At 37.4% G+C, this 13,305-nt stretch overlaps 1 protein-coding gene across 2 annotated transcripts in view; it reads right to left on the reverse strand.

The window, feature by feature from the left end:
- The window catches only part of APP (amyloid beta precursor protein), a 171,291-nt gene that overhangs the window by 8,939 nt on the left and 149,047 nt on the right, over positions 1–13,305 (reverse strand). For both annotated transcript variants that reach the window (XM_020995844.2, XM_020995845.2), the window contains 2 exons: positions 6,560–6,613; positions 799–899 (listed from right to left, as the gene is read on the reverse strand). In XM_020995844.2, the coding sequence (XP_020851503.1) occupies positions 799–899; positions 6,560–6,613 (155 nt within the window). The remainder of the gene's footprint in view (positions 1–798; positions 900–6,559; positions 6,614–13,305) is intronic.

The following is a 13,305-nucleotide window of genomic DNA, read 5'->3' on the forward strand; positions in this document are numbered from 1 at the left end:
CTCGGTGGAAAGGAAGGAAATTTAGGAGGCTATAGGATGAAATTTACACAATATAAAAATAAAAAATACTGAAAAAACTTGTTAAAAAAGGAAATTTAAAAAAAATCAATTTGGGAGTTTCTGGTCAGCTCCCAAAGACCACTCCAGCAAAATCTGAAATGTGCACCAGACCAAATAATGATTATGAAATCCCATGAGAAACTGTAGTGATTTTTTCCACCCCCAAATTGTACAAAAAGTCAGCCACAAAGCTGGCTGAAAGGAAAAGGAGTGAGCCAGCAAAACCAGTGCCAAAGCAGGCAAACAAGCAGGTAGTCTCCCAATAAGACCAGAGACTGGCCAGAGACATAGGCTACAAGGTAACATGTCCAGATAAATACAAGATCAAAGGACTCCCTTCAATCCCCTAGAAAAAAAAACCAAAACAAAACCAGGGAGATCAGAAAGCCTCAGAGGGGGGATGCTGGAATGCCTGGGAAGTGGTAGTGATCAGAGCTGTGCGACACTGCTTAGACAGGGACACATATGTGTGGCCTTTATTTGGACAAACATGGTTCTGAAAAATAGGGGAAGGTAGTAAAAATGGTTTTCTCTAACTTTTCTTATTCCATCGCATAATCCAGTTTGCCTCTATCCTTCTAGGGCAATGCCTTATGATTCTAAGATTATTCTAAAGTCAATTTTTGGCATAGACTGGATCACTGCACCACTGGAATACAGATAAAAGAAGTATATGCTTTTGTAGAATGACATTTAAAGCAAAAGGGTTTATAACAAAAGCTTAATTATTCTACTTACCAATTTCTGATGATGCACTTCGTATCCCGAATCATGTCGGAACTCCGCATCCATCTTTACTTCTGAGATCTCTTCTGTTTTAATGTTTGTCAGTCCAGAACCTACATTGAATCGTAATTAAATAATATATTAAAATTTTTATTCTTTAGGGCATATGATTCAGTCTACTGTAGGTATTCCTATGTTTTCTCTTTGGGTAAACGATATTAAAGTTGAGTGCTATTTAACTGGAGAAGAAAACGGCAAACCACTCAAGTATATTTGCCAAGAAAACCCCATGGGCAGTATGATCCACAGGGTCATGAAGAGTCAGACACAACTAAATGCTTGAACAACAATTATTTAACTTACTGAATAAGCCTGCTTTGGAGGTTTGTTCCTATCGTGTTAAAAGTATATTTATTGAATGAGTGGCAAAATCAATGTTTATTGAGTTAAATATTCTAGTAGAGTATTATTTACTTGAGAGTATAATTAGCTCAGCAAAGAATTAGAAAGTAACCTTTTTGAGAATGCTTTTATTCAACTAACAGAATTTATAATTTAACAACTCTCTAACCTCCACAAGCCCTACTCTGATGCTTCATCATAGCATGATGGTGATTCTGAGTTCTTGAAAACTACGCCAGAGGAGCATGAGCTCTGCTACAATCTATTTGAAAGACTTCAAGTAGTCTTGGTGAAGGAACTGCTAAGTAAAGAAAAGCCCATCACCAATAGGTAGTTTACTTGGTGATGAATTCTTTGGCCATGAAAACTAATGAAATAAAGAAAAATATAATATAGTCCTCAGTCTTAAATGAGAAGATCTTCTGTTTCTGCAATGATACTGGCAAAGTAGTGAAAAAAGGGAAAGAATATGGTAAGAACCACACAATTTTTACTTAGCTATTTATTCTCTAAAGGTAGGATCCTGGTCCAGTGACAAAAAAGTAGACAGACTTCTATAGGAACTGAACTGTATTAATCTTGGCACTGTTGTTTTAATGAAGCAAAAAGACAAAAGGAGATTACAGCTAAATTGAAAGATGGTTTTTACTGGAAAGGAAAATGGCGTTGAAGACTGACTCACAGCAGCTAAAGTTTATATAGCAACTACTACGTGCCAGGCACTATGCTAAGAGTTTTACAAATATCATCCAATTTTATCCTCACAATGCAGAGGAAAAAAAAAACCAATCATCATTTCATGGGTTACTTGGTTACATCATCTTGTAATGTTCGTGACAAGTACTTTGCAAAGAAACTACTATAAAAATATTTGCAACTTATGAGCTCACTTTCACAGCACAGAAAAAGGAAATTGAGAAATTCTATAAAAAACTAGTTCATCATGTATGGTGAAGTCTTCCAGATACATAAATTTGTGGATGACATTGTGCTGACTACAATCAAACCCCCAGCACATTTCCGAGCCTCCTAAGATTCATAATCACTCAAGAGAATACTTATTGACTTATTTTCAAGAAAACGCTATGCAGGTGGATGGTCAGAAGGGAACATATATCTCTGGACAAAAACTGCAAAGGGACAGTGAGCTGGGCCCAGAATTGAACAGGAGGAGGAAAGTAGACTGGATTGCTTTTGATTACAGGTTTCACCACAAAATAAAAGCCTATCTTTTAATTTTTTAAGGAAAGAGTTACAATACCCATTATACATATGAGGCCATGCAAAACATATTTGTCATATTCCAAAAAGAAAGAAAGAAACAACAAGAAAAAGAAAGAGGGGAAAAAACCCCTTCAATCTGCACTCTGAGTCCATCAACTCCATCTGGAGGTGGATAACATTTTTCCTCATGAGTCTTTTGTAACTATGGTGGATCATTGTATTGATCAGAGTTACTAAATCTTTCACAAGTAATTATCTTTGCAATATTGCTCTTACTGTGTAAACTCTTCTCCTGGTTTTGCTCACTTCACTTTGCATTATTTCATAAAGGTTTTTCTGAAACCATTCCCTTCATCATTTCTTACAGCATAATAGTATTTCATCATATTAATATACCATAACTTGTCCAGCAATTTCCCAACTGATAGGCATCTCCTCAGTTGCCAATTCTTTGCTACCAGAAAAAGAGCTGCTATAAATATTTTTGTACATACGGATACTTCTCCTTTTTTTCTTTGATCTCTTTGGGATATAGACTTCATAGTAATATTGCTGGGTCAAAGGGAATGCACAGTTTTATAGCTTTTGGGGTACAGTTCCAAATTGTTCCCAATAATGGTTGGACTGGTTCACAGATCCATAAACCACACATTAGTGTAGCTATTTTTCTTACATCCCCTCCCGTATTTGTCGTTTTCCTTTTCTGTCATTTTAGTCAATTTGATGGATGTGAGGCAGAACTTCAAAGTTGTTTTAATTTGTATTTATCTAATTATTAGTGATTTTAGAACACTTTTTAATATAACTATTAATAGCTCTGATTTCTTCCTTTGAAAGCTTAAATAGAATATTTCTATTCAAGTAACAGAATTTGTAATTTAACATCTCTCCTGACTTTCTCAAACCCTACTCTGATGCATTTCATCACAGAATGATGGTGGATGCTGAGTTCTTGAAGACTATGCCAGAGGAACACGCGCTTTGCCACAATCTATTTTACTTGAAAGGCTTCAAGCATGCTCCTGGTGAGAGAACTAGCTAAGTACAGAAAGGCACACTGCCAATAGGCAGGTCACTCACATCCTTTGACCATTTATCAGTGGTCAAGAGAATGGCTCTTACTTTTATAAATTTGGTTCAGTTCCTCATATATTTGAGAAATGAGACCATTATCAGAGAACCTTGATGTTGACATTACCTCCTGCCCTGTTTCTTCTTTTTCTTCTAAATTTAATTACATTGTTTGTACAAAAACATTTACATTTCATTTAATCAAAATTATATGACGGGCGATTTCTTCTTTGTTCCCCTGATTTGCTTATGAGATCATCCTTTATGTCTACATCTTTTACTCATTACGGACTTATCGTGGCAAACGGCATGAGATATTGGTCTGTGTCTAGTTTCTACCAGACTATTTTCCAGTTTTCCCAGCCATTTTTGTCAAATAGTGAGTTCTTGCCCTAAGAGCTGGGGTCTTTGGGTTTATCAAACACTAGGTTACTGTGCGTATTTGCTTTGCTTTCATTAAAGATAATGATAACAACTAGAAGATATACCAAAATTTGTGGGGTGCAGCCAAAGAAGTACTTAGCAGAAAATTCATATACAGTACCAAATTATTTTTAAAGATTACAGCTCTGTAGTAAAATCCAAGATACAGTACTACTACTAGGTCCCTTTACATGTTTTTCACTGATTCCCTTTTTTCTAGCTCTATACAGTAATTTGTTGGTAGACTGACTGGTATGGCACTGAATAATTAATTTAAATAGTATTGTCATTTTTATCATATTGATTTGGTCTATCCATGAGCAATTAATATTTTTCCAATTATTCAGATTTGTATTTGTATGAAGAGTAATTGTATACATACAGTTCCTCTGTGTGTGCTAGCAGGCAGAATCCCAAGTATTTTACATTGTCTGCAGTTATTTTAAATGGAATTTCTCTTTTTAGCTTTTCTTGCTGGATTTTAATGGTAATATATAAAAATTATGATAATTTGTATAGGCTTAGGTTATATTCTGGAACTCTGCTGAAGTTTTTAATTCTTTCAATTAGTTTTTTGTGTAGTCTCTACAGTTCTCTAAGTACACTATTATATCATCTGCAAAAAGTGATAGTTTTGTGTCCTCTTTGCCTATGTTTATTCTTTCAATTTCTTTTTCATATATTAGTACTATATCTAACATTTCTAATACAATAATAGTTTAGAATAATAATGGTAATAATAGACATACTTGCTTCATACTCAATCTTACTGGAAAGTTTATCTCCATTACAGATGATATTTGTTGGTTTTAGATACTAATGATTTTTTAAAAAGCTCTATTTAGTGATTGTAACAGAAATAGGTGTTGTATTTTGTCAAAAGCTTTTTCTACTTTTTTTTTTTCAAGGGCAACTGGGGGTTAAGTGACTTGCCCAGGGTCACACAGCTAGTAAGTGTCGAGGGTTTGGTCTGAGGCCAGATTTGAACTCAGGTCCTCCTGACTTCAGGGCCAGTGATCTTTCCACTGTGCCACCTAGCTGCCTCCAGTTTTTTATTTTATAGTTAGATTTTTCTAAGTCTGAGAGGGTTAAACTGAGGTTCCCACTGGTATAATTTTTACTATTTCCTCCTGTTACATATTTAACTTTTCCTTCATGAATTTGGATACCATAACATTTGAGGCATACATTTTCCAATAAGTGATATTACCTCTTTTTGGATTTGCAATTTTGTTTTTGTTTTGTCTGAGATTGTGACTGCTATTCCTGCCTTTATTTTTTTAAACCTCAGCTAAAGCACAATAGATTCTTCTCCAGTCTCTTATTTTAATTTTTTTCTCTGTTTTGAGTGTTTTTCTGTTTCAACTGTGCTTCTCGTAAACAACATATTGTTGGATTCTGGTTTCTAATCCATTCTGCTATCTTCTTCTACTTTGGGTGTCAGCTCATCCCATTTACACTCACAGTAACAATTGCTATTATCTTTCTCTTTTTCGTTCTGTCCCCTCAAGAGTCTGTTTTGCTTCTGACCACCACTGTCCTTAATATTTCCCCCTTCTTATCTTCCTCCTTTCCTGTTATCTCCTTCCCTTCCTACTTACCTGTTAGGTAAGATGAATTTCTTTACCCAATTGTGTGTGTACATATACTCTTCTTTCCTTGAACCAGTTCTGATGAAAGTTTTAAGCATTGTTGACTTCCCTGTCATATTTGTCCCTCCACTGTACAAATGTTTCCTTGTGTACCTCACATAAGATAATTTCCCCCATTCTTCCTTTCCCTTCCCTACTACAATACAAGACTCCTCATGCTCTTCCTTATAATAATTTTAAAAATAGTTGCTATAGTTAGTAATTTGTTCCAATGGGAATCCTTAGGCATTTTATTACTGTGCTATAAGAAATAATGAGCTTGATGATCTTAAAAAAACACGGATAGACTTGCATGAAATAATGAAGAGCAAAATTAGCAGAATCAAGAGAATGTTGTATACAGTAACAGCAATATTATTTTAAGAACAACTTTGAGTGAATAAGTCATCTGACCATTATAAATACCCAAATTAACTACAAAGGACATATGAAGGAAGATTCCATCTGCATCCAGAGAAAGTACTGATAAATAGAAGTACGTCTAGAATGACCTTACATGTCTATACATATTTGTGTCTAATGGTAGCCATCTCTAGGGCAAGGTGAGGGAGGGAAAAAAAAAAGAAAAAAAAAACCCAAACTTATATGAAACTTTTATTATATACTTAAAACGAACAGCAAGTTGTATATAAAAGACTTGTAGTTTCATGTGCAATCATCTTTTAATTATACTATGCTATGAAAATGCTTATTTTAGTCCATAAATTAAAAATCAAATAAATACATAAACAAAAGAAATATTGGTTAATTATTAGCTGGGGAAAATCATGACAAGGGGAAGAAAAAGTGATTAGACATAAGTTTTATTAATTTTGGCCTTGAGAATAGAAAAAAAGGCTTCAGTGGCACTGCTATTTTAACAGTGCTCTAATCTTATTTACAACAGATATTGCTTTACGGAAGGTTATAACAAGGAAATAAAGGTCTCTTCAGCCTAAGTAGACCACAGAGCATGCTCAGAGAAGGTTGATCAGGTAGAAGTTATGCAAGTTTTTCAATACCTGGTCGAGTTGTTAGTCCTCGGTCCGCAGCAGGGCGGGCATCGACAGGCTCAACTTGGCACAGGAAGCACAATGCATGAGAAAAATAAAACAAAAACACAAAGAAAAGATGGTAAGTCAACTGCCTACAAAGTAAAAGTGGGGAAGCATGAACCATAAACAAACTGGAAAGAGCAACAGCTGAAAAGACTTATACTAAGTTAATCTTAAAAATAAAGGAAAAGAAAGACTACCACTTCATCAAACTTCAATTTTACTGCCGAGTCGATCTAAACCAGGAGGTCTCTAATCAGCGTGGTAACCATAAAACGGATCAGAGACAAGACTTTCTTTTCTACCTATATGAATCATTTCTCAGATTTTGATTAAAAACTAGATGTAAAATACTCAGCCCAATTAAAAACCTTAATGACAGCCAATTTTACCATGTAAATACAGACAATCACCCATGAAAGTTAAAACTTTGGAGAAAGTATGAATAAAAAGCAGTGACCTGGTTCACTAAAGGGTCAAGATGGGGAAAAGAGGAGAGAATGGCTAGTGCAAGGGAGATGCCACCTCTCTGCTCTACTCAGACAGAAGAGGCACTGGGCTAGAATCATCAGCCTGCTCCCATAAACACTGTTACCTTAGAATATTTGCCCTTTTCCACCTACTGACCTACCTGCTTTCCTTAAAGTCTCAACTAAAATCCCATCTTCTATAGGAATACTTTCTCATTTCCTTCCCTCTGTTAATGATTTCTTATTTGCCTTCTATAGGCATCGTTTGTATGTTTTTGTTTTCATGTTATCTCTGCCATGAGACTGTGAGGTCCTTGAGGGCAGGGGCTGTACCTTGTCTCCTTCTGTTTCACTAGCACAGTGCCTGGCACAGAGCAGGCACTTAATATTTATTGGCTGACATGGTCAGAAATGCATTTTAGGAAAGCTGATTTGGATGATGACTAGAGAAGTGGCAGGCAAAGTAGATTTTCATATAGTCCAGGAGTGAGGAGATGGAGGCCTGCACCAGGGCAGGGGCAGTATCAGAAGAAAGACAGGGGAATATTCAAGAAATGTTGCAAAGGTGCACTGAAAGACCCTGGCAAAATAATGGCTGTGGAGGAGGCAGAGTAAGCCTGGGGAACTCGGAGGAGTCAACAGTAATAGATAAGTTTGGAAGAAGAAAAATTTTAGCGGGAAAGATAATGAGTTCAGTTTTGGATATGCTGAGTTGGAGGTGTCTACCGGACATCTAGTTTAAGATGTCTGAGAGGCAGCTGGAGATGTAAGTCTAGAAGTCAGGAGAGAGGTTAGGGCTGGATAAGAAGAACTAAGAATCATCAACATAGAGATGATAACTAAATCCATAGGAGCCAGTGAGATCCTCAAGTAGTACAGAAGGAAAAGGGGGTTCAGGACAGAGCCCTGTGTGACTCTTGGTTAGTGGGTGTGATTTGGGTGAAGATCCAGTGGAGACAGAGAAGTAGTCAGAAAGGCAGGGGAACCAGCAGAGAAAGAGAGGTATACTAAAAACTAAGGAAGAGAGGATCAGGGAGAAGAGGGTAACCTCAAGTTAGAAAGGCTACAAAGAGGCCAAGAAGGACTGGAGACTTGCCTTTGGAGTTGCCAATTAAGAGAGCATTAGTTACTTCGTAAAGATGTGTTTTGTTTAAATGATAAAGTTGGAAATGAGACTGTAAAAAGTTAAGAAGAGAGTGAGAGAAATGGTGGAGGCACTTACTGTAGACAGCCTTTTCAAATTTAGGACAAATGTGTTTCCCTTCATCCCAATTTTTATTACTGTCCTTTTTCTTTTTTCCTCACCCCTGCTTTAAGAGTGTATTTTGTTTCTGACTAAACTCTCCTTTAATCTACCCCTTCTCCTTGTCCTTGCTTCCTCTTTCCCTAGCTGTGTGTATTCTTCCCTCCCTTAACCAGCTGAAATGAAAGTGGCATTCAAGCGTGGCCTCCTCCCTGCATATATAGCTCCAGTCCTACCTCTTCCCCTGTAGAGATCCCTCCTCCCTACTGTATAGATTCCTCCTTGTACATTCCATTTATGTGAAATAATCTTCCCCATTCTTTCTCTACTTCCCTTCTCTCCCACTCTAGTCTTCTTCTCTAGCCCCTATTTAACTTTTAACATAAGCAAAACAGAACTGAATCACTCCCAGGCCCTCTGTGACCTCTGAAGATGATAAAGTTCTGAGGGGATACATTTATGATCTCCCCACAGTAGATTGTAAATACTTTAACTTTGTTTAGTCTCTTATGACTGCTCATGCATGTTTACCTTTTTATGCTTCTCTTGATTTCTGTGTTTGTATATACATTTTCTACTCAGCTCTGAGCTTTTCATCAGAAATGCTTGGTTCTCTATTTCATTAAAAGTTTGTTTTTCCCTTGCCCTCTCCCAACTGTGCCCCCTCCCCCAAGGATTATACTCAGTTTTACTGGGTAAATTATTCTTGATTGTAAGCTTAGATCTTTAGCCTTCTGGAATATCACATTTCATGCTCTACTCCTTTGGCTTGTGGCTCCTAAATCTTGTGTGATTCTGACTGTGGCTCCCTAATACTTGAATTCTTTCTTTCTGGCTGCCTGAAGTATTTTTTCTCTGACCTAGGAGTTCTGGATTTTGGCTATAATATTCCTGGGAGTTTTCATTTTGATTTTTCTTTCAGGAGGTGACTGGTGAATTCTTTAAATTTTGCCCATTATTCTAAGAGGATTGGGCAATAATATCTTTTATCATTTCTTCAAATGTGATAACTATATTCTTTTTTTTTTTGGTCATGACTTTCAAGTAGTCCAAGTGATTCTTAAATTATCTCTCCTTGATATTTTTTTCCAGGTCAACTGTTTCTGCCATGAGATAATTCACATTTTCATTTATTTTTTTTTCAGTCTTTTAACTTTTTTTTTTAAGGCAACTGGGGTTAAGTGACTTGCCCAGGGTCACACAGCTAGTAAGTGTCAAGTGTTTGGTCTGAGGCTGGATTTGAACTCAGGTCGTCCTGACTTCAGGGCTGGTGCTCTATCCACTGTGCCACCTGGCTGCCGTGGTTGTTTTTTTTTTTAAAGTATTTTTTGATATATTATGAAGTCATTAGCTTCTATTTAGTCAATTCTAATTTTCAGGGAGTTATTTTCTAGGGTAAGGTTTTGTATCTCTTGTTGCAAACTGCTAATTCTCTTTCTATAACTTTCTTCCATAGCACTCATTCCCCTCTGCCCCAATTTTCCCCCTAACATTCTCATTTGGTTTTTAAAATGCTTTTTAAAAAAGCTCTTTCTCTGTTTAATCTTACTTTAACTCTCCAGGAATTCTGGTTGGATTTGTGTCCAAGCTGCATTTTTCTTTGATGTTTTCCTCATAAATGTCTTTGAGTCATTCTCTTCTGGACTTGTGTCTTGAGCTTCCCTGTCACCATAACAGCTCTATATAGTGGGATTCAATTTTGATTTTGCTCATTCATCTAGCCATCTCGACTTTGAACTTTATAATATTTATGTCTGGCCTGAGCCTGTCTTCTGTTTTCACAGTTCAGGACAGGGGGAGCCTGCAAGCTTTCAGTGCTCTCAAAGGGATGCAATCCTAGGTAAAAGTTGGCTCCATGCCCTCCTGGTCTGAGCTTTGCAATTTCCTGACCCAGGTTTGGGTATGTTGGCTTGTCCTTGGTTAGGAGTTTGGCAGACCGGTGTCCCACTCTGTGACTATGAGCCTGCTGGGAGCCTGTGCGGGTTCAGAGTGACAGAACTGCTAGCTCCCCTTTGGTTTGGGACTCCTGCCCTGGTCGTTCCACTGCAGGCTTCCACACTGTGCTGGAGGGTAGAATCAAATCTCTGCTCTGCTCTTGGGATCAGAGCCACAGAGCTACTGTTTGCTTCTGAACTTGTTTTTTTGTTAATTACACAGCTAGTGCTCTTTAGTCACCCTCCTCCTATGTGCAGATTCCCCTACTCTCCCTGTCTGATTCAGAGCTGGGAAGTAGATGAGAGACCTGTCAGATGGCACTCATGCTCTACCCTGTGCTAGTTCAGGGATGCCCTCGGATCTCTTCCTGCTCCAATGCCCAGTATCAGTTCTTTTTCAGCCCCTGGAAATTGTAATGCTCTGCATCTAGCACATTCCTGGCCAGATCCTGTCCCTAGTGTCCTCAAACCTCTGCCTGTCTCCCTAAACCATTCTAGGCTGGAAAAATGTCCTACTGTGACTTTTTCTCTTGGATTTCCCAATCAGAATTCTGTCTGGTGCATTTTTTAGATCTTCTCATAGGATGTTTGGTGGAGCAGCTAGTAGGCTATACTTCTTCCTGTTACTCTGCTACTCTAATTCCACCTGATTGCTTCTTTGCAAGATCACAATTCTTTCCTCACAAAATAAGCTCTCCCTTGTAACAAGTATGTTTGAGCAAAACAAACAAACATTTGTTATATTTGAAAATCCATAACTCATTTTGTACCTACAATATACACCTCTCTGCCAAGAGGTGGTGCTAAATCACTTATCTTCTGAAGTTATGACTGGTTATTGAATTGATCAGAGTTCATAAAATCTTTCAAAACTGTTTTCCTTTACAATTTTGTAGTAACTGCATACATTATTCTCGTGGTTCTGATCACTTAACTGTATCAGTTCTTATGTGTATCCCCAGGTTTCTATGACTCTATCCCTTTCAATATCAAGGCTCAAATCCCACCTTTGGTCTCTCCTAGGGCTAGTGACTTCCTTCTGAGATCACCTTCTATTTGTGCTCGCTCTCTTGCTCTCTCTCTCTCTCTCTCTCTCTCTCTCTCTCTCTCTCTCTCTCACTCTCTCTCCCTCCCTCCTCCCTCTCTCCCCACCACGTGTATCTATCCACCTAATGTGTACAATTACTTGCATCTTGTCTTCTCCATTAGAATGTGAGCTCCTTGATTTTGAAACACTAAGTTTTTGCCTTTCTTTTTATCCCTACTGCTTAGCACAGTGCCTGGCTTGTAGTAAGGGCTTAATTTTTATTAATATTTACTATTAAATGTAATAAACATTTCATTCCATCCATATATTGTAATTTGTCCAGTCATTTCCTAATTAATGGGCACACACTTTTGTTTGCACTTCTTTGTTATAACCAAATATGCTGCTATAAGTATTTTTGTACAAAGAGGTGTTTTACCTCTTTCTTTAAAAAAAATCCACAAGTTTTACTGCAACTTGCCTCATTTTGTGGGGGTAAAGAGTTTTTATCACAAAAACAATGTTTCATTTAGAATTACTTTTTACACAGGGATTGCCTCTGACAATATTTAAAATTTTTTATTGTTGCAAAAATTCACATGATAAATATTGGACTCTAACTCTAGTCCAGTAGTATATTGTCAATGGACACTAAAAAGGCATTCATACAGCTACTTTATCTCTAAGTATCTAGGAGGCATAGTAGATATTGTGCTGAACCTGGAGTCAAGGAGACATGAATTCCAATTTTCCTTTAGACCCTTATTAGCTCTGCGACTTTGGGCGGGTCACTTAACCTCTCAACCTCAGTTTGTGCATCTGCATGCACAATAAGGATGATAATAGCATCGACCTTATAAGAGCATTGTGGGGGTCAAAAGAGATATATATGTAAAGTGCTTTACAAACCTTAAAGGCTTTATGTAAACTTACTATTTTTTAAGAAGATAAGCAGGTAGTTGAAATGAACACTGAGGTATTACAAGTAATTTAATGATAGCCATGACAACTTAATTGACATTCCTTCTGAGGGGGTCAAAGTTATTAACTTAAAATACTTTCAATGTACTGTTGATATGTGTGTCACACACACACACACACACACACCCCACTATTATTTTATAATAATGGGTTTGTCAAAGGCTGGGATTTCAGATGGCATTTCACTGTCATTTTATAAAGGTCTTCTTTCACCTGAAATCTTGCAATTTCTTTCCAAGTGTGGAATGATTCTTAATATAATCCAAAGCAGCTAGGTGACACAGTGGATAGAGTACTGGGACTGGAGTCAGAAAGATCTGAATTCAATTCCTACCTCTGATACTTACTAGCTTGTTCTAAATATTCCATTAAAAAGAAATTTAAGAGTATTAAGCATGCATGGTAGGTATGGAAAAGAACAAGGAACAGATATTTGTTAAATACCTACTATGTGCCAGGCCCTGTGCTAAGTGCTTTACAAATATCTCATCTGATCCTCACAACAACTCTCCTGGGAGGTAGGTACTACTTCTGTCCCCATTTTACAGATGAGGAAACTAAGGCAAACAGACGTCAAGTGACTTGTCCAGGGCTACACAGCTAGTCTGAAGCCGGATTCAAACTCAAGCTTTCCTGATGCCAGGCCCAGTGCTCCATCCACTGTGCCACCTAGTTTGCCCTCCCAAGGATGTTATATATATTTATGTGAGATTGCAACATAGGTTTAAGGAGGGAATACAGTATAGATACTGTCTTTACCATGCAGCCTTAGAAAAATGACTTTTCTTTGAGGTAGCTGAATCTACTTGCTGACTCTGACAAAGAAATATCACAGGGGGTTCATGAACAATAAGTGTATGAGGGCAGAACCAAAGGACCACGTAGAACCAGAGGGCAGTGGACTCAATCCACTATGAGTGAAGTTGAGATGGCTGCTATAGGGGGTACGCCTGGAAGTAGTATTGTTATTTTTATTATACTAGCACGTCACAACAATGAGGAATTAACATCTCTTCAATCACTTAAATCTTCTTTTATGTCTATAAGGGGTGTTTTGT

The sequence above is a fragment of the Phascolarctos cinereus genome, unplaced genomic scaffold (assembly GCF_003287225.1).
Source record: "Phascolarctos cinereus isolate Bilbo 61053 unplaced genomic scaffold, phaCin_HiC Scaffold_726;HRSCAF=1367, whole genome shotgun sequence".
NCBI classification, from domain to species: domain Eukaryota; kingdom Metazoa; phylum Chordata; class Mammalia; order Diprotodontia; family Phascolarctidae; genus Phascolarctos; species Phascolarctos cinereus.